Below are 24,668 nucleotides of genomic sequence, written 5' to 3'. Positions count from 1 at the left end.
AAAAAGTTCTCATTTACAACTGCGACCTGGCCAAGATAAAGCAAAGCAGTGCGACAGAAACAACAACACAGAGTTACACATGGAATAAACAAGCGTACAATCAATAACACAATAGAAAAAGTCTATATATAGTCTATATATAGTGTGTGCAAATGGAAATGAGGAGGTATGGCAATATATAGGCCATAGTAGCAAAGTAATTACAATTTAGCAGATTAACACTGGAGTGATAGATGAGCAGATGTTGATGAGCAGATGATGTGTGTGTGTAAGTAGTGAGGCTGGTGTGCAAAAGAGCAGCAAAGTAAATAAAAACAATATGGGGATGAGGTAGGTAGATTGGGTGATGAGGAAAATGTTTTATTTAATCCATTTTAGAATAAGGCTGTAACGTAACAAAATGTGGAAAAGTCAAGGGGTCTGAATACTTTCCAAATACACTGTGTGACATTCCACTTAAGTTCTTGACTCTTTCCAGAAGAGCTACCTTGTCCTTCAAAGGCCGGGAACCTGACCACTGGGCCTGTCACCTGGGCTGGTGGTGGGCTTTCCAGTCTCGTGGGCATGCTCAACCTCAATCTTCCTGTGGTCCATCTTCAATTTCTCAGAGATCATTTCCCTCACTTTGTCGTCAGTCTCGTGGAGATTCTGCAATCCCATCACAACCATGTTGTTCCGCCTTGATTGTCCCTCGACAATCCGTCATTGTTATCATGGATTCACACACAGAACTGATGTCCTCTCTCAATGACTTACAGATTTCTGTCATCTCGCCATACTCCTGTTTCAACTCATCGAGGTGACCCTGGGAGAACTGCATATTGTTCTTCAGGTTGTCCATTGTTTTATTGGTTGAATCCACCAGTATTTGGACAAAACACTTAAAGCTATTTGCTTGTTGTTGTAACAACTGCTTGTAGAACTATTTTTGTTCATTTAAAAAATCCTTTGCGTGTGATAGAGACACCACTGCCTTCAATGGTACCTTCGCTGGCTTTAGTCTTTGTAATGGTAGCTTAGCAACATAGGTTACGCTGTTACTCCACGCAGTTCCAGACAGGGCAGGTCACAAGGAAGATTGAAAACAACAAACGGCAGGGATCTAGACAGCCACAGACCTGAGACAATCCACTGTCCCAACCACAATGGCTAACTGCGTTCCGGGCTAGGTTCAAGCTCTCAAGAAAACCTTGCTAGCTTGATAGACAGCTAGCTAACAGCTAGGTGGCTAGCTAGCAGCTAGGCTAGCTGCGACACCAAATAGCTTCTCAGACTTGGCCTTGGTCGGCAGTATCACTGGACAGAGACTAGCAATCCCAACAACTGATGCCAACTGTGTGGCGGGATCCAAACTAAAAAGTTAGCTAGCTACTAAGAAACTTTCCAATACACTTTCAAAACAACAAACTTTTCAATACAAAAAAAAGAAATCAAAATAAATTAAAATATTTGTCACATGCGCCGAATACAACCTTACTGTAAAATGCTTACTTACAAGCTCTTAACCAACAATGCATTTTTAAGAAAAACAAGACAACGACACAGACAACAACAGAGTTACATGTGGAGTAAACAATAAACAAGCCAATAACACAAACAAGTCAATGACACAGTAGAGAAAAGAAAGTCTATATACAGTGTGTGCAAAAGGCATGAGGAGGTAGGCAATAAATAGGCCATAAGAGCGAATAATTAGAATTTAGCAGATTAACACTGGAGTGATAAATGAGCAGATGATGATGTACAAGTAGAGATACTGGTGTGCAAAAGAGCAGAAAAGTAAATAAAATAAAAACAGTATGTGGATGAGGTAGGTAGATTGGGTGGGCTATTTACAGATGGACTATGTACAGCTGCAGCGATCGGTTAGCTGCTCAGATAGTTGATGTTTAAAGTTGGTGAGGAAAATAAAAGTCTCCAACTTCAGCTATTTTTGCAATTCGTTCCAGTCACTGGCAGCAGAGAACTGGAAGGAAAGGTGGCCAAATGGGGTGTTGGCTTTGGGGATGGTCAGTGAGATATACCTGCTGGAACGTGTGCTACAGGTGAGTGTTGAAATCGTGACCAGTGAACTGAGATAAGGCGGAGCTTTACCTAGCATAGACTTATAGATGACCTGGAGCCAGTGGGTCTGGCGACAAATATGTAGCGAGGACCAGCCGACTAGAGCATACAGGTCGCAGTGGTGGGTGGTATAAGGTGATTTGGTAACAAAACGGATGACACTGTGATAGACTGTATCCAGTTTGCTGAGTAGAGTGTTGGAAGCTATTTTCTAGATGACATCGCCGAAGTCGAGGATCGGTAGGATAGTCCGTTTTTTACTAGGGTAAGTTTGGCGGTGTGAGTGAAGGAGGCTTTGTTGCGAAATAGAAAGCCGATTCTAGATTTGATTTTGGATTGGAAATGCTTAATATGAGTCTGGAAGGAGAGTTTACAGTCTAGCCAGACACCTAGGTATTTATAGTTGTCCACATATTCTAGGTCGGAACCGTCCAGGGTGGTGATGCTAGTCTGTGTAATTTGTTAAAAGCGGTCCTTGTGCATAGAGTTGTAATGGTTTGCTAAACTTTGATGAATGTTATTTGTTTGGCATACATTTTAAGTGAACAATCTCCGCGCAATTCCGTTTCCGTGAAATTGCCCATAGTGGTTTACCCTCTGGCTGAACTAGGTTACATTTGACCTCATGACTTTGGTACCGCAGGTTTGTGCTGTCCAAATACCTTTCACAACCCTAACAGTCTATGGTGCCATTTCATAAACAGTCTCTCCTGACTCTCCTCCTCTCAGCCATTGGTAAATATAAAATGAGGCCATCAATCAAGATTTTAGATTTGAGGAACCCACCTGGCCTCCTCCCTCCCATCCTATCCTTTCACTCAGACTAATCAGACAAGCTGGCCGGGAACGCTAACAGCCAAAGGAACAGGCTTCTCTCTCTGTCAGCCAAACTCTTATTTAACCTGTTTGTTCTCGTTGTACACTCCACTCCTCTTAGCCAGTTGATTACTGCTTATATGTAGAACTTTTTTCTTTCTCTGCATCCCTGTTTTTATCAAGGATAAAAACCTATGAATCTATGGGTGCAAATTTAAGGGGAGAACAAGGATCTTTTGTTACGTAGATTAATAGCTTGTGTGTGTATGTCTACTAAAAAAAAAGGTTAAATACAAATGAATAAAAATGTATAGTATATGAGTGATCTACTCAGCGAGATAAAAGTAATCAGGTAAAGTGCTCTTGTGTCTAATTCTGACCTGAGATATTACTCAATGAACAGCCAAGCCAATGTTTAACTACACCAAGAAGATACAGAATCCTCCTGACACCCAGTTTGACAGTTAATAAATCGGACTAGCACTTCTCTCAGTGCCTAGACATTGAACCACAGATATTTCCGGTGATGGAAAAAGCACTCAATTGTCACAATTTAGTAAAAGTAAGGACACCTTAATAGAAAATGAGTCAAGTAAAAGTACAATTCACCCAGTAAACTACTATTTGAGTAAATGGCTAAAAGTATCTGTTTTTAAATGTACTTAAGCACAGTGGTGGAAAAGGTATGACATCGCCATGCTTGAGTAAAAGTAAAAGTAAATGCTATACATCAAATTCCTTATATTAAGCAAACTACAATCAGGAGCACACTTCAACCCTCAGACATTACTTAGAAATGCCGTATTTGTATTTATTGAGTCCGCCAGATCAGAGACAGTAGGGATGACGACGTGTTATATTTATAGGTGCGTGAATTGGACCATATCGCTGTCCTGCCTGAGCATTCGAAATGTAACAAGTACTTTTGGGTGTCAGGGAAAATGTATGGGAGTAAAAAGTATCTATGTATTTTTGGGATGTAGCACAGTAAAACAAATATAAATAGTAAAGTACAGATACCCCAAAAAACGACATAAGTAGTACACGACTGGCTATATCTGGTTATTTTTCTCTACACTTGGAGTGGTAAGGAGGAGTATGTGTGTATGCGAGAGATTGTGAGTGTGTACTGCTTGCTTGGTGGCATTCTTTGTTTAGCAACTGGAGTACATATCCTTAATTAATTTCATAATTAATAAACTTTTGTGTTTCTATGTCAAACGGCTTTGTTATATTTCAGTCTTCTGTGATGCATATAAAGTGTAATATTGGGATGCAAACTCAAAATGTAATACATTTCAAATCTATATCTGAAATGAAACAGGTGTCTTTTTTAAAAACCCAAAACCATGTGTGTGAGGTGTATACTCTTGACTACCAAGAAACTCTCCATGAACAGGCAGTTAACCCACTGTTCCCAGGCCGTCATTGAAAATAAGAATATGTTCTTAACTGACTTGCCTGGTTAAATAAAGGTAAAATAAAAAAATAAAAATAAAAATGTGACCCTGATTTAACCCACTGCAGTAAAAGGTTAACTCAGGGCCGTAGATAAAGACTACAGCCAGTTGGACTCAGTATGACTCTACAGTAGTTTGACTCCACGTGTGTGGTGTCATAACTGATGTAGCTTAGCTTTTGAGAAATGTTCTACTTTTGGCACTGGTGTAATGCAGGAAGGGGTGAAAGGGTGGAGTGACTTTTGTATGTGTACATGTGTGGTTGTATAGGTCTTGCATTGTCATGTTTTGTCATTTATTATCTTGTCTTGTCCCTGTGCTTCCCATTCTATTCGTTTCCCTCTGCTGGTCTTATTAGGTTCTTTCCCTTTTTCTATCCCTCTCTCTCCCCCTCCCTCTCTCACTCTCTCGCTCTCTCTTCTCTCTATCGTTCCGTTCCTGCTCCCAGCTGTTCCTATTCCCCTAATCAATCATTTAGTCTTCCCACACCTGTTCCCGATCCTTTCCCCTGATTAGAGTCCCTATTTCTTCCTTTGTGTTCCGTTCCTGTCCTGTCGGTTCCTTGTCTAGAATTCACCGTGCTGTGTTTGTGTATCGCCCTGTCGTGTCGTGTTTTCCTCAGATGCTGCGTGGTGAGCAGGTGTCTGAGTCTGTCTGGTTCAAGTGCCTTCCCGAGGCAACCTGCTGTTCACCTGCTGTTCAAGATCGAGTCTCCAGTTGTCCTCGTCATTTCGAGTGAAAGTTGTGTTTTTTGTTTGTATTTTCTTTACTGGATTAAAGACTCTGTTTTCGCCAAGTCGCTTTTGGGTCCTCTTTCACCTGCATGACAGAAGGAACCGACCAAGGAATGGACCCAGCGACTTCAGACGCTCGTTACACTGCCGTCGAGATCCAAGGAGCCATGCTCGGCAGACACGAGCAGGAATTGTCTGCTGCTCGCCATGCCGTGGAGAACCTGGCCGCTCAGGTTTCCGACCTCTCTGGACAGTTCCAGAGTCTACGTCTCGTGCCACCTGTTACTTCCTGGCCTGCCGAGCCTCCAGAACCTAGGGTTAATAACCCACCTTGCTACTCCGGGCAGCCCACTGAGTGCCGCTCCTTTCTCACGCAGTGTGAGATTGTGTTCTCTCTCCAACCCAACACATACTCTAGAGAGAGAGCTCGGGTTGCTTACGTCATTTCACTCCTTACTGGCCGGGCTCGAGAATGGGGCACAGCTATCTGGGAGGCAAGGGCTGATTGCTCTAACAAGTTCCAGAACTTTAAAGAGGAGATGATTCGGGTTTTTGACCGTTCAGTTTTTGGTAGGGAGGCTTCTAGGGCCCTGGCTTCCTTATGCCAAGGTGAACGGTCCATAACGGATTATTCTATTGAGTTTCGCACTCTTGCTGCCTCTAGTGAGTGGAACGAGCCGGCGCTGCTCGCTCGTTTTCTGGAGGGACTCCACGCAGTGGTTAAGGATGAGATTCTCTCCCGGGAGGTTCCTTCAGATGTGGACTCTTTGATTGCTCTCGCCATCCGCATAGAACGACGGGTAGATCTTCGTCACCGGGCTCGTGGAAGAGAGCTCGCATCAACGGTGTTTCCCTGCTCCGCATCGCAACCATCTCCCTCCTCTGGCTCAGAGTCTGAGCCCATGCAGCTGGGAGGGATTCGCATCTCGACTAAGGAGAGGGAACGGAGGATCACCAACCGCCTGTGCCTCTATTGCGGAGTTGCTGGACATTTTGTTAATTCATGTCCAGTAAAAGCCAGAGCTCATCTGTAAGCGGAGGGCTACAGGTGAGCGCAACTACTCAAGTCTCTCCATCAAGATCCTGTACTACTTTGTCGGTCCATCTACGCTGGACCGGTTCGGGTGCTACATGTAGTGCCTTGATAGACTCTGGGGCTGAGGGTTGTTTCATGGACGAAGCATGGGTTCGGAAACATGACATTCCTTTCAGAGAGTTAGAGAAGCCTACGCCCATGTTCGCCTTAGATGGTAGTCATCTTCCCAGTATCAGATTTGAGACACTACCTTTAACCCTCACAGTATCTGGTAACCACAGTGAGACTATTTCTTTTTTGATTTTTCGTTCACCGTTTACACCTGTTGTTTTGGGTCATCCCTGGCTAGTATGTCATAATCCTTCTATTAATTGGTCTAGTAATTCTATCCTATCCTGGAACGTTTCTTGTCATGTGAAGTGTTTAATGTCTGCCATCCCTCCCGTTTCTTCTGTCCCTACTTCTCAGGAGGAACCTGGCGATTTGACAGGAGTGCCGGAGGAATATCATGATCTGCGCACGGTCTTCAGTCGGTCCCGAGCCAACTCCCTTCCTCCTCACCGGTCGTATGATTGTAGTATTGATCTCCTTCCGGGGACCACTCCTCCTCGGGGTAGACTATACTCTCTGTCGGCTCCCGAACGTAAGGCTCTCGAGGATTATTTGTCTGTGTCTCTTGACGCCGGTACCATAGTGCCTTCTTCCTCTCCGGCCGGGCGGGGTTCTTTTTGTTAAGAAGAAGGACGGTACTGCGCCCCTGCGTGGATTATCGAGGGCTGAATGACATAACGGTTAAGAATCGTTATCCGCTTCCCCTTATGTCATCAGCCTTCGAGATTCTGCAGGGAGCCAGGTGCTTTACTAAGTTGGACCTTCGTAACGCTTACCATCTCGTGCGCATCAGAGAGGGGGACGAGTGGAAAACGGCGTTTAACACTCCGTTAGGGCATTTTGAGTACCGGGTTCTGCCGTTTGGTCTCGCCAATGCGCCAGCTGTTTTTCAGGCATTAGTTAATGATGTTCTGAGAGACATGCTGAACATCTTTGTTTTTGTCTATCTTGACGATATCCTGATTTTTTCTCCGTCACTCGAGATTCATGTTCAGCACGTTCGACGTGTTCTACAGCGCCTTTTAGAGAATTGTCTCTACGTAAAGTCTGAGAAGTGCTCTTTTCATGTCTCCTCCGTTACTTTTCTCGGTTCCGTTATTTCCGCTGAAGGCATTCAGATGGATTCCGCTAAGGTCCAAGCTGTCAGTGATTGGCCCGTTCCAAGGTCACGTGTCGAGTTGCAGCGCTTTTTAGGTTTCGCTAATTTCTATCGGCGTTTCATTCGTAATTTCGGTCAAGTTGCTGCCCCTCTCACAGCTCTTACTTCTGTCAAGACGTGTTTTAAGTGGTCCGGTTCCGCCCAGGGAGCTTTTGATCTTCTAAAAGAACGTTTTACGTCCGCTCCTATCCTCGTTACTCCTGACGTCACTAGACAATTCATTGTCGAGGTTGACGCTTCAGAGGTAGGCGTGGGAGCCATTCTATCCCAGCGCTTCCAGTCTGACGATAAGGTTCATCCTTGCGCTTATTTTTCTCATCGCCTGTCGCCATCTGAGCGCAACTATGATGTGGGTAACCGTGAACTGCTCGCCATCCGCTTAGCCCTAGGCGAATGGCGACAGTGGTTGGAGGGGGCGACCGTTCCTTTTGTCGTTTGGACAGACCATAAGAACCTTGAGTACATCCGTTCTGCCAAACGACTTAATGCCCGTCAAGCTCGTTGGGCGTTGTTTTTCGCTCGTTTCGAGTTTGTGATTTCTTACCGTCCGGGTAGCAAGAACACCAAGCCTGATGCCTTATCCCGTCTGTTTAGTTCTTCTGTGGCTTCTACTGATCCCGAGGGGATTCTTCCTTATGGGCGTGTTGTCGGGTTAACAGTCTGGGGAATTGAAAGACAGGTTAAGCAAGCACTCACGCACACTGCGTCGCCGCGCGCTTGTCCTAGTAACCTCCTTTTCGTTCCTGTTTCCACTCGTCTGGCTGTTCTTCAGTGGGCTCACTCTGCCAAGTTAGCTGGTCATCCCGGTGTTCGAGGCACTCTTGCGTCTATTCGCCAGCGCTTTTGGTGGCCGACTCAGGAGCGTGACACGCGCCGTTTCGTGGCTGCTTGTTCGGACTGCGCGCAGACTAAGTCGGGTAACTCTCCTCCTGCCGGTCGTCTCAGACCGCTCCCCATTCCTTCTCGACCATGGTCTCACATCGCCCTAGACTTCATTACCGGTCTGCCTTTGTCTGCGGGGAAGACTGTGATTCTTACGGTTGTCGATAGGTTCTCTAAGGCGGCACATTTCATTCCCCTCGCTAAACTTCCTTCCGCTAAGGAGACGGCACAAATCATTATCGAGAATGTATTCAGAATTCATGGCCTCCCGTTAGACGCCGTTTCAGACAGAGGTCCGCAATTCACGTCACAGTTTTGGAGGGAGTTCTGTCGTTTGATTGGTGCGTCCGTCAGTCTCTCTTCCGGGTTTCATCCCCAGTCTAACGGTCAAGCAGAGAGGGCCAATCAGACGATTGGTCGCATACTACGCAGCCTTTCTTTCAGAAACCCTGCGTCTTGGGCAGAACAGCTCCCCTGGGCAGAATACGCTCACAATTCGCTTCCTTCGTCTGCTACCGGGTTATCTCCGTTTCAGAGTAGTCTGGGTTACCAGCCTCCTCTGTTCTCATCCCAGCTTGCCGAGTCCAGCGTTCCCTCCGCTCAAGCGTTTGTCCAACGTTGTGAGCGCACCTGGAGGAGGGTGAGGTCTGCACTTTGCCGTTACAGGGCACAGACTGTGAGAGCCGCCAATAAACGCAGGATTAAGAGTCCAAGGTATTGTTGCGGCCAGAGAGTGTGGCTTTCCACTCGCAACCTTCCTCTTACGACAGCTTCTCGTAAGTTGACTCCGCGGTTCATTGGTCCGTTCCGTGTCTCCCAGGTCGTCAATCCTGTCGCTGTGCGACTGCTTCTTCCGCGACATCTTCGTCGCGTCCATCCTGTCTTCCATGTCTCCTGTGTTAAGCCCTTTCTTCGCACCCCCGTTCGTCTTCCCTCCCCCTCCCGTCCTTGTCGAGAGCGCACCTATTTACAAGGTACATAAGATCATGGACATGCGTTCTCGGGGACGGGGTCACCAATACTTAGTGGATTGGGAGGGTTACGGTCCTGAGGAGAGGAGTTGGGTTCCGTCTCGGGACGTGCTGGACCGTTCACTCATTGATGATTTCCTCCGTTGCCGCCAGGATTCCTCCTCGAGTGCGCCAGGAGGCGCTCGGTGAGTGGGGGGTACTGTCATGTTTTGTCATTTATTATCTTGTCTTGTCCCTGTGCTTCCCATTCTATTCGTTTCCCTCTGCTGGTCTTATTAGGTTCTTTCCCTTTTTCTATCCCTCTCTCTCCCCTCCCTCTCTCACTCTCTCGCTCTCTCTTCTCTCTATCGTTCCGTTCCTGCTCCCAGCTGTTCCTATTCCCTAATCAATCATTTAGTCTTCCCACACCTGTTCCCGATCCTTTCCCCTGATTAGAGTCCCTATTTCTTCCTTTGTGTTCCGTTCCTGTCCTGTCGGTTCCTTGTCTAGAATTCACCGTGCTGTGTTTGTGTATCGCCCTGTCGTGTCGTGTTTTCCTCAGATGCTGCGTGGTGAGCAGGTGTCTGAGTCTGTCTGGTTCAAGTGCCTTCCCGAGGCAACCTGCTGTTCACCTGCTGTTCAAGATCGAGTCTCCAGTTGTCCTCGTCATTTCGAGTGAAAGTTGTGTTTTTTGTTTGTATTTTCTTTACTGGATTAAAGACTCTGTTTTCGCCAAGTCGCTTTTGGGTCCTCTTTCACCTGCATGACATGCATAGGCCTGGAGGGGGGAAGTGACATGGACAGAACAGAGAAAGTCGTAGCTTAATGGAAGAAAAATCCTACATCTCTTACAAACCCAGACAATGGCTTTGAGGCACATGATGAGTGTTTGAGCTCCTTCTACTCCCTCTCCTGCACTCCTAGCAGCTAATGGCAATTGGTGATGTTGAGAGGTGGAGGCTGTTGATATGAGGCATGATTGGCCTGGGGGATGAGAGCTTTAAATGGGTTTCTGGTTCTGATGGGTTTTCTATGTGTGTGTGTGCGTGCGTACGTGTGTTCATGCTTTGTGCGTGCGTGCGTTTGTGTAAGTGTGTGAGGTTTGAGAAAGTACTTTTGTATTGCTCTGTGCTTGCATGGTTGTCTGGAGCAACATTTCTCCCTCTCTCTCTCCCCCTCTCTCCATTTCTCTCTCGCCCTCTTTTTTACTTTCTCTCGTGCTTCAGTTAAGTTCTTTGAGTGGCTGTCTCCTCTCAGACTCAGAGGGCTTGTCAAAGTGTGCACTCACTCCCTGCTCATTCACACGCCACTGCACCCAATACACTAGGTAATAGACTCTACACACTCTCCCTGAATCTGACTCACGACCCACCAGCGCCCTCGGGGGCAAAACGTCAAATCACGAAACCCCTGTTGTCCTTCCTGTCAGACACATACACTCTCTCTGCCTTCCATTTTATCTTCCACTTCTCTCTCTCCCTCTCTTTCTCTCTCCCTCACTCCCTCTCTCTCTCTCTCTCTCTCTCTCTCTCTCTCTCTCTCTCTCTCTCTCTCTCTCTCTCTCTCGTCTCTGTTGTTAAAGAATATATTTAATTTTAATATGACTAGCTTGGATAAGTAAGAATATATTTAAAGAATACATCATGTTCCCGTTTTTAGTATTTTTTGTGTTCTTACACATTATGGTGTCCTGGTCCATAAACTGTGGGGTTGCAAGATTGGGTTATGTTTATTGTCTGGTGATTTTGAAAGTTTGTTTTTCTCAGTGAAGTTCTCATCAGGAGCAGATGATGTGGCCACCACTCATTAGAGTTACCTCAACAGCAGGCAAATAGATAGCACTTCAGAGGTCTTCTCTATCGCCCTCTCTGCTCTTGCACTTATTTTCTCCCTTGCTCGCTCTCCATTTGTTGATATCCCCTTTTTTCACCATTTTCTGTCTTACTCTCTCTATCTCAACCCTCTTTATCTCTATTTTCCTCTCCCTATCTCTCTTTCCCTCTCTCTCTCTCTCTCTCTCTCTCTCTCTCTCTCTCTCTCTCTCTCTGTCTCCCTCCCTCTCTCAGTCTGTCCCTCTGTCTCTGTCTCTGTCTCTGTCTCTGTCTCTGTCTCCTGTCTCTATCTCCTGTCTCTATCTCCTGTCTCTATCTCCTGTCTCTGTCTCCTGTCTCTATCTCCTGTCTCTCTCCTGTCTCTGTCTCTCTCTGTCTCACTCCTCTATGGTTGATCTAATAGTGTGTAATGGTGTGGATGGTTCCTATTGGTTGTTTGGCTGGGATGTGTGTCTCTACTGCTGGGCTGCAACCTGTCCACTCAACCAGGCTCAAGACAATACATGTTCTGTATTATGACGATCAGCCCCAGTGGTGTGTGTGTGTGTGTGTGTGTTTGTGTGTGTGTGTGTGTGTGTGTGTGTGTGTGTGTGTGTGTGTGTGTGTGTGTGTGTGTGTGTGTGTGTGTGCGTGCGTGCGTGCGTGCGTGCGTGTGTGCATGCGTGTGTGTGTGTGCTCTCTGAGTGGCTGTGATACAAGCAGGAACCCAGCTGTGAAGTCAGAAGGGTGTTGATTAAACTATACACTGCCTACAGAAAGTATTCAAACCCCTTGACTTTTTCCACATTTTGTTGTGTTACAGCCTGAATTAAAAATGAATTAAATTCAGATTTGTTTGTCACTGGCCTACACACATAATACCCTATAATGCCAAAATGGAATAATGTTTTTTGTTTTTTGTTTTTTGTTTCTACCTATTGGTAGATCGGTAAAAATCAAAAAGTAGACATTGAATATCTCTTTGAACATGGTGATGTTATTAATTACACTTTGGATGGTGTATCAATACACCCAATCACTACAACAATAGAGGTGTCCTTCATAACTCAGTCGCTGGAGAGGAAGGAAACATCTCAGGGATTTCACCATGAGACCAATGGTGACTTTAAAACAGTTACAGAGTTTAATGGCCTTGATAGGAGAAAACTGAGGATGGATCATCAAAGTTGTAGTTTCTCCATCATGCTAAACTAATTGACAGTGAAAAGAAGGAAGCCTGTACAGAATAGAAATATTCCAAAACTTGCATTCTCTTTGCAACAAGGCACTAAAGTAATACTGCAAAAAAAATGTGGCAAAGCAATAAACTTTTTGTCCTGATTACAAAGTGTTATGTTTCAGGCAAATTCAATAAAACACATTACTGAGTACCACTCTCCATATTTTCAAGCATAGTGGTGGCTGCATCATGTTATGGGTATGCTTGTAATCGTTAAGGACTGGGGAGTTTTCAGAAGGAAAAATAAATAAATGGAATGGAGCTTAGCACAGGCAAAATCCTAGAGGAAAGCCTGGTTCAGGCTGCTTTCCACCAGACACTGGGAGATTAATTAACCTTTCAGCATAACAATAACCTAAATCACAGCTAAATCTACACTTGAATTGCTTACCAAGAAGACAGTGAATGTTCCTGAGTGGCCAAGTTACAGTTTTGACTTAAATCTACTTGAAAATCTATGGCAAGACCTGAAAATGGTTGTCTAGCAATGATCAACAATTAATTTATTTGACAGGGCTTGAAGAATTGTGAAAAGAATAATGGGAAAAAAGAAGAAACCCACACACTGCCCTTGATAGCAACACTACTCTTTAATAAGCTTTACGTATCGACCTCAAGGCCTTCGTCAGAGCTTTTGTGAGTTTTTTTCAATTAGCATCCTTATGTAGACATAGCTCCACCCACATCCATTCAATGCATCAAATGGGTTTGGAGTTGAGGGAAAATAAGTACGTTTCACCAAATATAACAACGTGTATTTCATAAGTATTTGAATAAAGTGTGTATATAAAACATATTAAACACGTCTGTAAAAACACAATGAGGACATCGACACATCAAGCAAGTTTTCATAAATCATTGGGTACAGCGTGAGAAATCTGAAATGGTGGCATCAATTCATAGTTCATTTTATTCAACTGTTACCATGCACCTGCAAAAAAAGATAGCTCAGATGTGCGAGTGCCTTTTGAATTTTGAAAAGAATAATGGGCAAATGTTGCACAATCCAGGAGTGGAATACTTTTGAGACTTACCCCAAAAGACTCACGGCTGAAATCGCTGTTTCTACAAAGTCTTGACTCGGGTGTGATTACAGAACTATAAATTGTATATTTATGGATTTAATTTTCAATACATTTTCAAATCAATTTTAATTTTGAATTCAAGCTGTAACACAACAAAATGTGGAATAAGTCAAGGGGTATGAATACTTTCTGAAAGCACTGTAAATCTGCTTTGTAAGGGTGGAGTATGTGTGTATGTGTGTGTGCGTGAGGGATGGTTGTGAAAGAGAATGATTTGTCGATGGGTTATATAGAGTAAGGGTGGACAGGGTTGGATGGGCTCTATTTATGTTGAGAGTTTGAATCATATCACAGAAAATTTTCGCATTATTAGCAACTTTTCAACTACTTACTACTTTTTAGCTACTTTGCAACTACTTAGCATGTTAGCTAACTCTTCCCCTAGCCACAACCCAAATTCGTATCATATTGGACTAATTGTAATTCGTAGTAACATATCATACGAAATGGGTGATGGACATCCACAAATTAATACATACCAACCGAAACGTAACATATACTAAATTGACTGTCTCGGATTTCCTTACGGAATAATACAAAATGCTCTGAGACCAGGTTGTTTACCAAAAGGATTTGTTGCAGATAAAAATCAAGTAGTGCACACAAAATGTATTTTTTTTCGCTTAAGTTTTCATGTACCTAATAAAAATGTCAATGTGTTTCCATAGCATTTGCCTTAAATAGCAAATGTGCCTACTCTGGTCTTGGCATGTGCACTCTAGATTACAGCCTGCAGATCAGACTGGTCTCATAGACTAGACGTAACGTAGTAAATCCAGGTTTTTAAATTAGTATGATATGTTATGGTTGGTATGGTTACATAAGACAGAAGGTTACTTAAGGTAAAAACATAAGGATAGTAGGTTGCCTGTTCGAGTCTCATCACAGACAACTTTATAATTTCAGCTAATTAGCAACTTTTCAACTACTTACTACTTTGTAACTACTTAGGGTGTTAGCTATCCCCTCCCCTTCCCCTTCCCATAACCCTAGCCTTAACCCTTTAACCTAACTCCTAACCTTAAGCCTAACCCTTAACCCCTAGCATAGCTAACGTTGGCCAGCTAGCTAATGTTATTAAGCCTATTGTAGACATACTGACCTGTACCTCCTGGGTCAGTGTGTTAGTGTGAAATGTAGTAGACCTCATGTGATCTGCTGAACCTTACTTAACACTGGGATTAGAGGAATTAGAGCTGTGTGTGTGTGTGTGTGTGTGTGTGTGTGTGTGTGTGTGTGTGTGTGTGTGTGTGTGTGTGTGTGTGTGTGTGTGTGTGTGTGTGTGTGTGTGTGTGTGTGTGTGTGTGTGTGTGTGTGTGTGTGTGTGTGTGTGTGTGTGTGTGTGTGTGTGTGTGTGTGTGTGTGTGTGTGTGTGTGTGCGTGCGTGCGTGCGTGCGTGCGTGTATACAGGGGTCATGACTTAGCTTTCTAGACTGTTGTACAACCTTATCTTGGCTGAGGAAAATACTGTAAATGCATTAAGCCCTTCTGAATACTCTCACCCAACCATACATCAATGTGTAATTTAACTGAAATATAACCACCAACCACTTAAAATCCTTCTTTAACTTCTGTATATGTAATGGGTTAAATATATCTCCTATCACCTCCAGAATAATGTAATTCTAAGTGCTGCAGGGAAGAGATAGAGAGGTTTGGCCTACAATAACGGCAGAAGCTGGATGGATGCCAAGCTGTCACACAGTTGGATGACATATCTGAACCCTTCCCATTATTTCTTTATACAGATGGGCCTCTGGGATTTGAATGTGAGTGTGTGTGTGAGAGAGAGAGAGAGAGAGAGAGCGAGAGAGCGAGAGAGAGCAAGAGAGCGAGAGAGAAAGAGAGAAGAAATGAAAATGGGGTAATTCTGTGTGTCATTGAGCTAATGGAGGGCTTGGCCTGTGTAATGGAGCCCCTCCCTCTGGACAGAGCAGATCATTTAATTAACGTCAGCCTTCTCTCCTCCCTCTCTCCTCTCCTTCTCGCCCTCCCTTCCCTCTTTTCTAAGTGACTCATCTGCACATAGTGCTGCTCTTAACACTCTCATCCCCATCCTCTGAACTAATCCACAATATAGAGCTGTCCAACATCCTACATTATTCATTCATTCTTTTGTTCTTTGTTCATTGGACCTAATAGCTACAGGTTCATGCATAAAGAAACAGCTCCATCCATCTTTATCCAGTACATTACATTCCTCTCACACTCTCTGGGCTTTTAAGGTTTACGGATGGCAGCCATATTTAGGGTTATTGTTATGATCCATGATGTACTGGCTCTGCCCAAAATGAATGCCTGCTTTAGCCAGCCTGTCATTGTAGAAGGCAATTTGTTGGCACCAACAGTCTGGTACCAAAGACTAGCTACCCAAAGATTCACAAAAGGAATCTTCTGGTTGATAAGATTTAGCTGACCAATGCTCTCTGTTTTCTGCATAGTTCACACTCATTCGCTACAAAATGACGATGACATACAGAACCCCAGCAAGCACGGACGGTTCGACAACGTTTGCGTTTGGTTCAAGTCTGATGACATTTACATTTACAGTAACTAAATGTCGCTTTCCTTTCTGTCCATCTCATTCTACAGATTGTAAAGCTTTATCTGACCTCCGCTCTGTGTTTGCTACAGGTGGTATAGCAGGGGGTATAGAGATCTGTATCACCTTCCCTACTGAGTATGTGAAGACTCAGCTACAGCTGGACGAGAAGGCCAACCCTCCAAAATACAGGGGCATCGGTGAGTGTCTGACTGTGTGTGTGTGTGTCCTCTCACCCGGCAACACAACAACTTTCTCTATCCATCCCCCTTCATACCTCTCTACCTCTTCTTCCCCGATGCATCTAACCTTTCTGAGATACAAGGTCGCCAGTGTGTCGACCAAATCAATTAATCTCCATCTATCTCTATCTCTTGCTCACGCTCCATTTCTTATTCTCACTATCTCGCTCCCTCTCTCTCTTTCTCTGTCCCTCTTAGGATCTAATTATCAAATTACCCATCATCCTCAGGTGCATAAGTGATTCTGGCAGGCTGTCACGCTCCTTGTTTGTATGACACACACACACACACAGTCAGTCTGGCTTCTCTTGGCTGGAGCTCTGAGGATCTGAGACCATCTTAATGAGCCCTGCACACAGCTGTCTCTGCCTCATACTAAAAAGCTATGTTCGTCAAGGAGTTCTCTCTCCATGTGTGAATATGAAGTTATTTGAATACTCTCTGTGTGTCCATAGCTGGTTGTGTGTTCATGTATTGATGTGTGTGTAGGTGACTGTGTAAAGCAGACGGTACAGGGTCACGGGGTGAGAGGACTATACAGAGGACTCAGCTCACTGCTCTACGGATCCATACCCAAATCAGCTGTCAGGTATGTGGATGGCATCTAGCCCTAAACACACACACACACCAATTATTTTGGTCTATTACCCACAATACATAGCTGAAATCTCCCGCTGGTCTTGTGTGTAATTATGTTATTCTTTCCCAGAGATTATATTTATTCCAGACACGACCGTTCTTTGGAGACCTCAGTCTCAGACAGGGGTATTTAGCATCTCTCTTTCTCTGAATGTGTTTGTTTGTGTGTATGTGTGTTACAGCGCAGAGCCTGTCTTTAGAGTGGACAGACCCAGCCATGCGGAGCAGAGCTGCCAATTCTTGTATCAGTGGAGATACAGAGAGGAAAACCTGTTGGTGTGTGTGTGTGTGTGTGTGTGTGTGTGTGTGTGTGTGTGTGTGTGTGTGTGTGTGTGTGTGTGTGTGTGTGTGTGTGTGTGTGTGTGTGTGAGTCAGTCAGTCAGTCAGCCTCACGGAAGGGCTCAGTAGGGAAACAGTGCATAGAGGACAGGGCAACAAGAGTAGGCCACATCATCTGTCTAGTCTGACAGCTGTGTGTGTGTGTGTGTGTGTGTGTGTGTGTGTGTGTGTGTGTGTGTGTGTGTGTGTGTGTGTGTGTGTGTGTGTGTGTGTGTGTGTGTGTGTGTGTGTGTGTGTGTGTGTGTGTGTGTGTGTGTGTGTGTGTGTGTGTGTGTGTGTATGCTTTACATAATTGGGTTACGAAAAAAGAAGGGAGTGCTTTTCTTCTCCCATTCCCTCTGTCCCCCTCCCCCTACCAATCCATCATTTTCTCCCCTTTCTCACCATCTCCCCCATCCCATTAGCTGATTGCCTGTTATGTACAGTGTGGAGCAGTGGGGGGAAGGATGGGGAGTGAAGGAGATAAGAGAGTGGTGAGGATGAGGCCAGAGTGACACTGGGCTTTAGTGGAGAGAGACTGACCTTTTTCATCCTCCCATTTAACTCCCCCTGCCTTCTCATCCACCCCTTTCCTTTTCCCCTCATCCTTTCTTTCCCAAATACCTCCCTCCACCCCTCATCTCTTGGCGAGGGGTAACTGACTTTGCAGATAGAGCCCTAATGGGGTTTAGGAGATGTGCCATGGTCTCTGTGACGACCAAGGTGCCTCTGACTCATCCTGGACTTTGGCTGCCACTTGGAATTGGCTAAAGAGAAGAGGTAGTTTAGCCTTAGCACATTGAAGTAATTTTAATGGGGTGATGTAAGGTATAGTATAGTGAAAAAACTATACTGCCACTTCCTTGCAGTCCAATTAAGGTGGATGAGAGAGAGAGACCTGTTTCAATTTATAAAGGCATCATTACCTTTTGTTTGCCAGGCCGTGTCTGTGTTCCTTCACAACAGAGTATGTGAGTTGTGAAGCGGCTATCACACAAACAAGCATGATTGAGTAGAGACAGAGAAACAGATGCTGCATTTTAATGAACAAAAAAAATAGGCAAAAAAAAAGAGAGCGAAAGAGAGTGAGAGCAAAAGGAGGGGTGGAGGGAGAAGAGATGAGGAAATAGAACAGAGAGACACACCCAGAGATAGAGACAGATCGTCAACGTCCGAGACAGACAAGAAGACATCGGTCAGACCAGAAACTCTCGGGTTGAGAAGGCAGAGGCACAAGAAACCTAGCCTCATGAAACCCGCCTGATCTTGCAATGTTTATTTGTCACATACGGTGAATACAACAAGTGTAGACTTTAACTTGAAACGCTTACTTACGAGCTCTTTCCCAACAATGCAGTTAAAAAGTATAAAATTAACAAATAGATAACGAGACAATAGTAACACAATGAATTAACACAATAAAATATCAGTATTCTTTTTTACCAGGTTACAAGAAAACAAACCTTTAATCAACACTAAGTGGCAAAGTGTCCCCCCCCTCTCCTCCTCTCTTCCTCCATGTTGTGTTTGGTCCTGAAATCACCACAATCCAATTCCTGCTATAAATAACCTTCCCAGGGAAGGACTCCCTGGCACAGCATCTCCTAACTGATTACAGTGAAACTTAACACACACATACACACACTCCTGGGGTGAGACAGAACGCTCAGCTCGCTTTCATGGTAGCAGTTGCTGGGCATCCGTTGCTTGCTGAGTCATCAGACTTTATGGCTACATTTTTAAACAAGGATGTGCCTTACCTGCTGGGTAGTAAAACATTCTGCAACATTAGCAGTTTGTTTCACTTCACCTGGGCATCGAACAAATCTCTTGCCTCAAATCAAATCAAATTTTATTGGTCACATACACATGGTTAGCAGATGTTAATGCGAGTGTAGCGAAATGCTTGTGCTTCTAGTTCCGACCGTGCAGTAAAATCTAACATCTAATCTAACAATTTCACAACAACTTCCTTTTACACACAAGTGTAAAGGAATGAATAAGAATATGTACATATAAAGATATGGATGAGCGATGGCCGTGCAGGATAGGCAAGATACAGTAGATGGTATAGAGTACAGTATATACATATGAGATGAGTAATGTAGGGTATGTAAACATTGTATAAAGTGGCATTGTTTACTAGTGATAGGACTGGGCAAAGACTTCTACTAAGATTACTAAGCAGTTGTATGATGCTCAGAGAGGAAACTGGTGTGAAATTCTGCTCATCAGCTGATTAAACCCAACCTGGCTTCCTCTAAGGTGTCCAGTGGAGTCTGGAAGACTCTTTGAACTCTTTGAAGACTCTTTGTTGTTTCCATATCTCATCCAGAGATATCAGCAACTCTGACCCTTCTCATCTTCACAGTTATACAGTATCAGTCTGTGTTTTACTGTCACCTAGGTAACAAGGAGCCAGGATAGTGAGATATTCTATAGAGGGTCTAATGAGATTCTAAAACTTTCTAGATTGAAGGTTCTAGTCTGATATTCTATGAAATTCTAGGATTCGATTTTAGACCAGTGGTCACCAACATTTTCTGAGTCAAAATGCATGCCAGGAACTACCGCTCTTATTTTTTATTAACATGACTTAAAAAATGTAAGCCTATGCAACAATAACACATTAAAAACAGTACTGTAGCATTTTACATTTACATTTAAGTAATTTAGCAGACGCTCTTATCCAGAGCGACGTACAAATTGGTAGCAATGAGGTTTGTGCAGTAAGCTATAGGCCCAATACATTATCGCTGCATACTGGCTTTGCTTGAATTTACCTGCAAATTAATTGTTGTTCAGGACATTTAAAAAAATTACATTAAACAATTTGAGGTAGGCTATATGATCACACCGGTAATCGATCCATTGTTGTATTACTTGTGAGGCACAGATGAGTGAACATACATTTAAATAATGTGCTTTTTATTTTACTGGGCTGATGGTGCCTGTATCTGATGGTCAGTCTCAGCCGAGGGACAGAGCAGCAGACTGAGGGTCCGTCTCTCAACATCCCTCCGCTCTCCCTTTCCTCCACTGACACTGACCAAAAAGGGATACCGTCTTCCAGCTGATGGCGAACTCGAGTCGCACCACAAATTCATGTTGTTACTCCTGTGAACAGAGAAAGTGAAATATCCCATGATATTAAAAAAGACCCAAGCCGCTAATAATAACAACAACTCAAGCCTATAGATACACTTTCCTACTCATTCATTACTGCTGCACTGCGTGTTGTAGCGCTGAGTGGAAATAAGAAGAACGCGCATTTTATGGGCTATAAAAGTGTTGAATACAAAGTGATGACAGTGCTGAGTGAGAACTTAAACATGAACTCACTCATAAAAACAGCAGCTCTTTGCTGTATTCGTTGACAGTCTCTCTCTAGTCATGGTTTTAAACGTTTTGAAAACTTACAGTATCAATTTTGCCGTAGCTTTCTTTTATACCTGCTACGTTACTGCGGACTCGGTCATCTGAGCAATCTGATTGGCCAGTGGTAGCATAGTGCGCTTGATTTCCTCTCCAGGAAGGCAGAGTTTGTACCTTTAGAGGCATGAAATGGCAACAGTTTGCCTACCCGGCGCACACGGCAGTTGAATTGGCCGCACCTCCCAGCAACAGCGCGCGAGACGAATAAAAAAAATAGAAACACAAGGCTTTATCGTTGTTGTTTTTTTTTAACATAAAAGGTTTGGCGATAGACTAGAAATACATTGGAGATGAACAATTAGATTGTGATCGACCCGTTGTTGACCACTGTTTTAGAAAATATTCAAACTCAAGTCTAGAATCAGGCCTAACTCCTCTTCCTGATATCACCGTACCAGTCTCAAACCTGATCAACAACAACTCTGCTTGTTATCAATGACTCTCACTCATGAGAACAACATTGATTGAACTAATCGACTGGGCTGTATACTAACATGTTATCTCTCTCCATCTTCCTCTCTCTCGCCTCCCCTCCTCCCCCATCTCAGGTTTGGAGTGTTTGAGTATCTCAGTAACCATGCCCGTGATGAGGCAGGGAAGTTGAACAGCACCAGGGGTCTGTTATGTGGGCTTGGTGCTGGAGTCATGGAGGCTGTAGTCATAGTCTGTCCCATGGAGACTGTCAAGGTATGTCTGAGACGGAGCATCTCTATCGCCTTCTTTATAGCTCCGTCTCCTCTTCCAGTCTCTCTCCACCTCTCCTCTATAGCCTTGTCTCCTCTTCCAGTCTCTCTCCACCTCTCCTCTATAGCTTTGTCTCCTCTTCCAGTCTCTCTCCACCTCTCCACTATAGCCTCTCTCCTCCTCTCCTCTATGGCCCCTGTCCTTTTCCTGTCTCCTCCTCCTCTCCTCCATACCCACCTCTCTCTGTCTCTCGCTCTCTCCCCCTCTCCTCTCTCCTCTCTTGTCTTTATCCCCCCCCCCACTCCCCTCTCAGATTTGGTGTCACTGATACCCCCTACCCATTGGTAAGGAGTCAGCTGTCTAGCTGATAATTATTTTGTTCTGAATAGGAAGACCTCATCCCAAATCAGTCTCTATTTGTTACAAATCTAATCCAACAGCTGAATGAGGGTTGACCCGAGCCTTCCAGGAATGCATTTCCTTCAATCATACTCTTTAATATTCTCTGAATTAAAGGTCAGACAGACAAGAGCATCTCTCAAGGCTGTCTGCCTGCTCTTAGTGCTCTGTCAAACTGATAATACAATAAAGAAAAAAACATGATAATGCTCTTTTTTCCTGGAGCACAGTTGGGTTTCTTAATAATACTGCCTGCCTGCCTGCCTGCCTGCCTGCCTGCCTGCCTGCCTGCCTGCCTGCCTGCCTGCCTGCCTGACTGCCCGCCCGCCCGCCCGCCCGCCCGCCCGCCCGCCCGCCCGTCCGTCTGTATGTATGTTTGTATGTTTGGTGATTAAGCTGTCCCTGTGTTCTCTCTCAAGGTTAAATTCATCCACGACCAGTCTTCAGCCAACCCCAAATACAGAGGCTTCTACCATGGAGTCAGGGAGATCATCAGAACCCAAGGTAAGGGAGGAGGGGGAAATTGCCCTAGACTAGACACTGATTTAAGGCTAGGGTTTAGGGAGGGTAATCTGATCCTACCACCCTGACCTTGAACGATCAACAATGGCCATGTATATGTCCTAAATGACACTTTATTGCCTATATAGCCCCCATAGGGACCTACTTATTGTGTGTATGAACTGACATACACTACCGTTCAAAAGTTTGGGGTCACTTAGAAATGTCCTTAATTTTGAAAGAATAGCACATTTTTGGTCCATTAAAATAACTTAAAATTGATCAGAAATACAATGTAGACATTTTTAATGTTGTAAATTACTATTGTAGCTGGAAACGGCTGAGGCTCATTATCAGCAGCCATCACTCCTGTGTTCCAATGGAATGTTGTGTTAACTAATCCAAGTTTATCATTTTAAAAGGCTAATTGATCATTAGAAAACCCTTTTGAAATTAAGTTAGCACAGCTGAAAACTGTTGTTCTGATTAAAGAAGCAATAAAACTGGCCTTCTTTAGACTGGTTGAGTATCTGGAGCATCAGCATTTGTGGGTTCGATTACAGGCTCAAAATGGCCAGAAACAAAGAACTTCTTGTTCTGAGAAATGAAGGCTATTCCATGTGAGAAATTGCCAAGAAACTGAAGATCTTGTACAACGCTGTGTACTACTCCCTTCATAGAACAGCACAAACTGGTTCTAACCAGAATAGAACAAGGAGTGGGAGGCCCCGGTGCACAACTGAGCAAGAGGACAAGTACATTAGTGTCTAGTTTGAGAAACAGACGCCTCACAAGTCCTCAACTGGCAGCTGATTAAATAGTACCTGCAAAACACCAGTCTCAATGTCAACAGTGAAGAGGCGACTTTGGGATGAGGGCCTTCTAGGCAGAGTTCCTCTGTCCAGTGTCTGTGTTCTTTTGCCCATCTTAATCTTGTATTTTTATTGGACAGTCACTCCCACTCCTCTTTCTATGGAATAGCTTTAATTTCTCAGAACAAGAATAGACTGACGAGTTTCAGAAGAAAGTTCTTTGTTTCTGGCCATTTTGAGCCTGTAATCGAACCGACAAATGCTGATGCTCCAGATACTCAACAAGTCTAAAGAAGGCCAGTTTTATTGCTTCTTTAATCAGAACAACAGTTTTCAGCTGTGGTAACATAATTGCAAAAGGGTTTTCTAATGATCAATTAGCCTTTTAAAATGGTAAACTTGGCTGAGCTAACACAACGTGCCATTGGAACACAGGAGTGATGGCTGCTGATAATGGACCTCTGTATGCCTATGTAGATATTCCATTAAAAATCAGCCGTTTCCAGCTGTGCTAAATGTGCTATTCTTTCAAAAACAAGGACATTTCTAAGTGACCACAAACTTTTGAATGGTGGTGTATATGTGTAACTGATAGACGCACACTACTTGTTAATGTTTTTATATGTATGTAATTGTCAAGACTTTTGTCTGTAATGTCTAAATCAAATCACTATCATCCAAAACTGAGATTTGTGTGCAAGAGTTCGTCATGACTTACACTGTGTATACAAAACATTAGAAACATCTTAATATTGAGCCGCACAACCTTTTCCCCCCCAGAACAGCCTCAATTCATCTAGGCATTGACTCTACAAGGTGTCGAAAGCGTTCCACAGGTTTGCTGACCCCTGCTGACTCCCATGCTTCCGACAGTTGTGTAAAGTTGCTGGATGTCCTTTGGGTGGTGGACCATTATTGATACACATGGGAAACGGTTGAGTGTGAAAAACCCAGCAGCGTCGCAGTTCTTGACACACTCAAACCTAGTGCCCCTGGCACCTTCTACCATCACCTGTTCATAGGCACTTACATTTTTTGTCTTGCCCATTCACCCTCTGAATGGCACACACACACACTCCATGTCGATGGTCTCGAGGCTTAAAAATCCTTCTTTAACACGTCTCTTCCCCTTCATCTACTCTGATTGAAGTGGATTTAACAAGTGTCATCAATAAGGGATCATAGTTTTCACCTGGATTCACCTGGTCAGTCTATGTCATGGAAAGAGCAGGTGTTCCTAATGTTTGTATACTCAGTGTACTTGTGGGTTGGGTTTTGATTTTGACAATGCCCACTTGCCCACAACCATGGGATAAACAGCTGTGGTGATTGCGGTCTATTCAATAGTACGTCAGAACACACAGGCAGGGAGACAGACCTGCCCGGCAGCACAGTGGAGACAACTTTGTTTATAGAAGAGAACACATCACATATTTTTGAACTTGAGAAATACTGCACCAAACACATTAGCTAGATGTCCAATTGTGCGACTAAAAGTGCCTAAAGAATTTCAAAATTATTTATTGTGTTCTCTTAAATGAATTCGGCCAATTTTGAGGAAGTGATAATGGCTTTGTACCTATGGTGTCTCATGGGGGACAAAAATCAGTAACTGCCACATTGAACCAACACCCCCAAGATTCAAATCTTATTTTTCTTAATGAGCAACAGAAAACCCCATGCAGAATTGGTGTGTTCAGTCACTCTTTAAAGAGGGTAGTGCATAATGCTGCTACTACATCCAGTGA

At 44.1% G+C, this 24,668-nt stretch overlaps 1 protein-coding gene across 1 annotated transcript in view; it reads left to right on the top strand.

Annotated features, from left to right (window-relative positions):
- Positions 1–24,668, top strand: part of LOC124033263 (tricarboxylate transport protein B, mitochondrial-like) — a 35,622-nt gene that overhangs the window by 7,494 nt on the left and 3,460 nt on the right. Inside the window, exons 2-5 of the mRNA XM_046345244.1 lie at positions 15,983–16,090; positions 16,622–16,721; positions 21,073–21,211; positions 22,027–22,111. Coding sequence (XP_046201200.1) covers positions 15,983–16,090; positions 16,622–16,721; positions 21,073–21,211; positions 22,027–22,111 — 432 coding nt within the window. The remainder of the gene's footprint in view (positions 1–15,982; positions 16,091–16,621; positions 16,722–21,072; positions 21,212–22,026; positions 22,112–24,668) is intronic.

Source organism: Oncorhynchus gorbuscha, linkage group LG04, assembly GCF_021184085.1.
Source record: "Oncorhynchus gorbuscha isolate QuinsamMale2020 ecotype Even-year linkage group LG04, OgorEven_v1.0, whole genome shotgun sequence".
Classification (NCBI taxonomy): Eukaryota; Metazoa; Chordata; class Actinopteri; order Salmoniformes; family Salmonidae; genus Oncorhynchus; species Oncorhynchus gorbuscha.
Note: the sequence above shows the minus strand (reverse complement) of the source record. Positions and strands in the feature narration are given on the sequence as shown.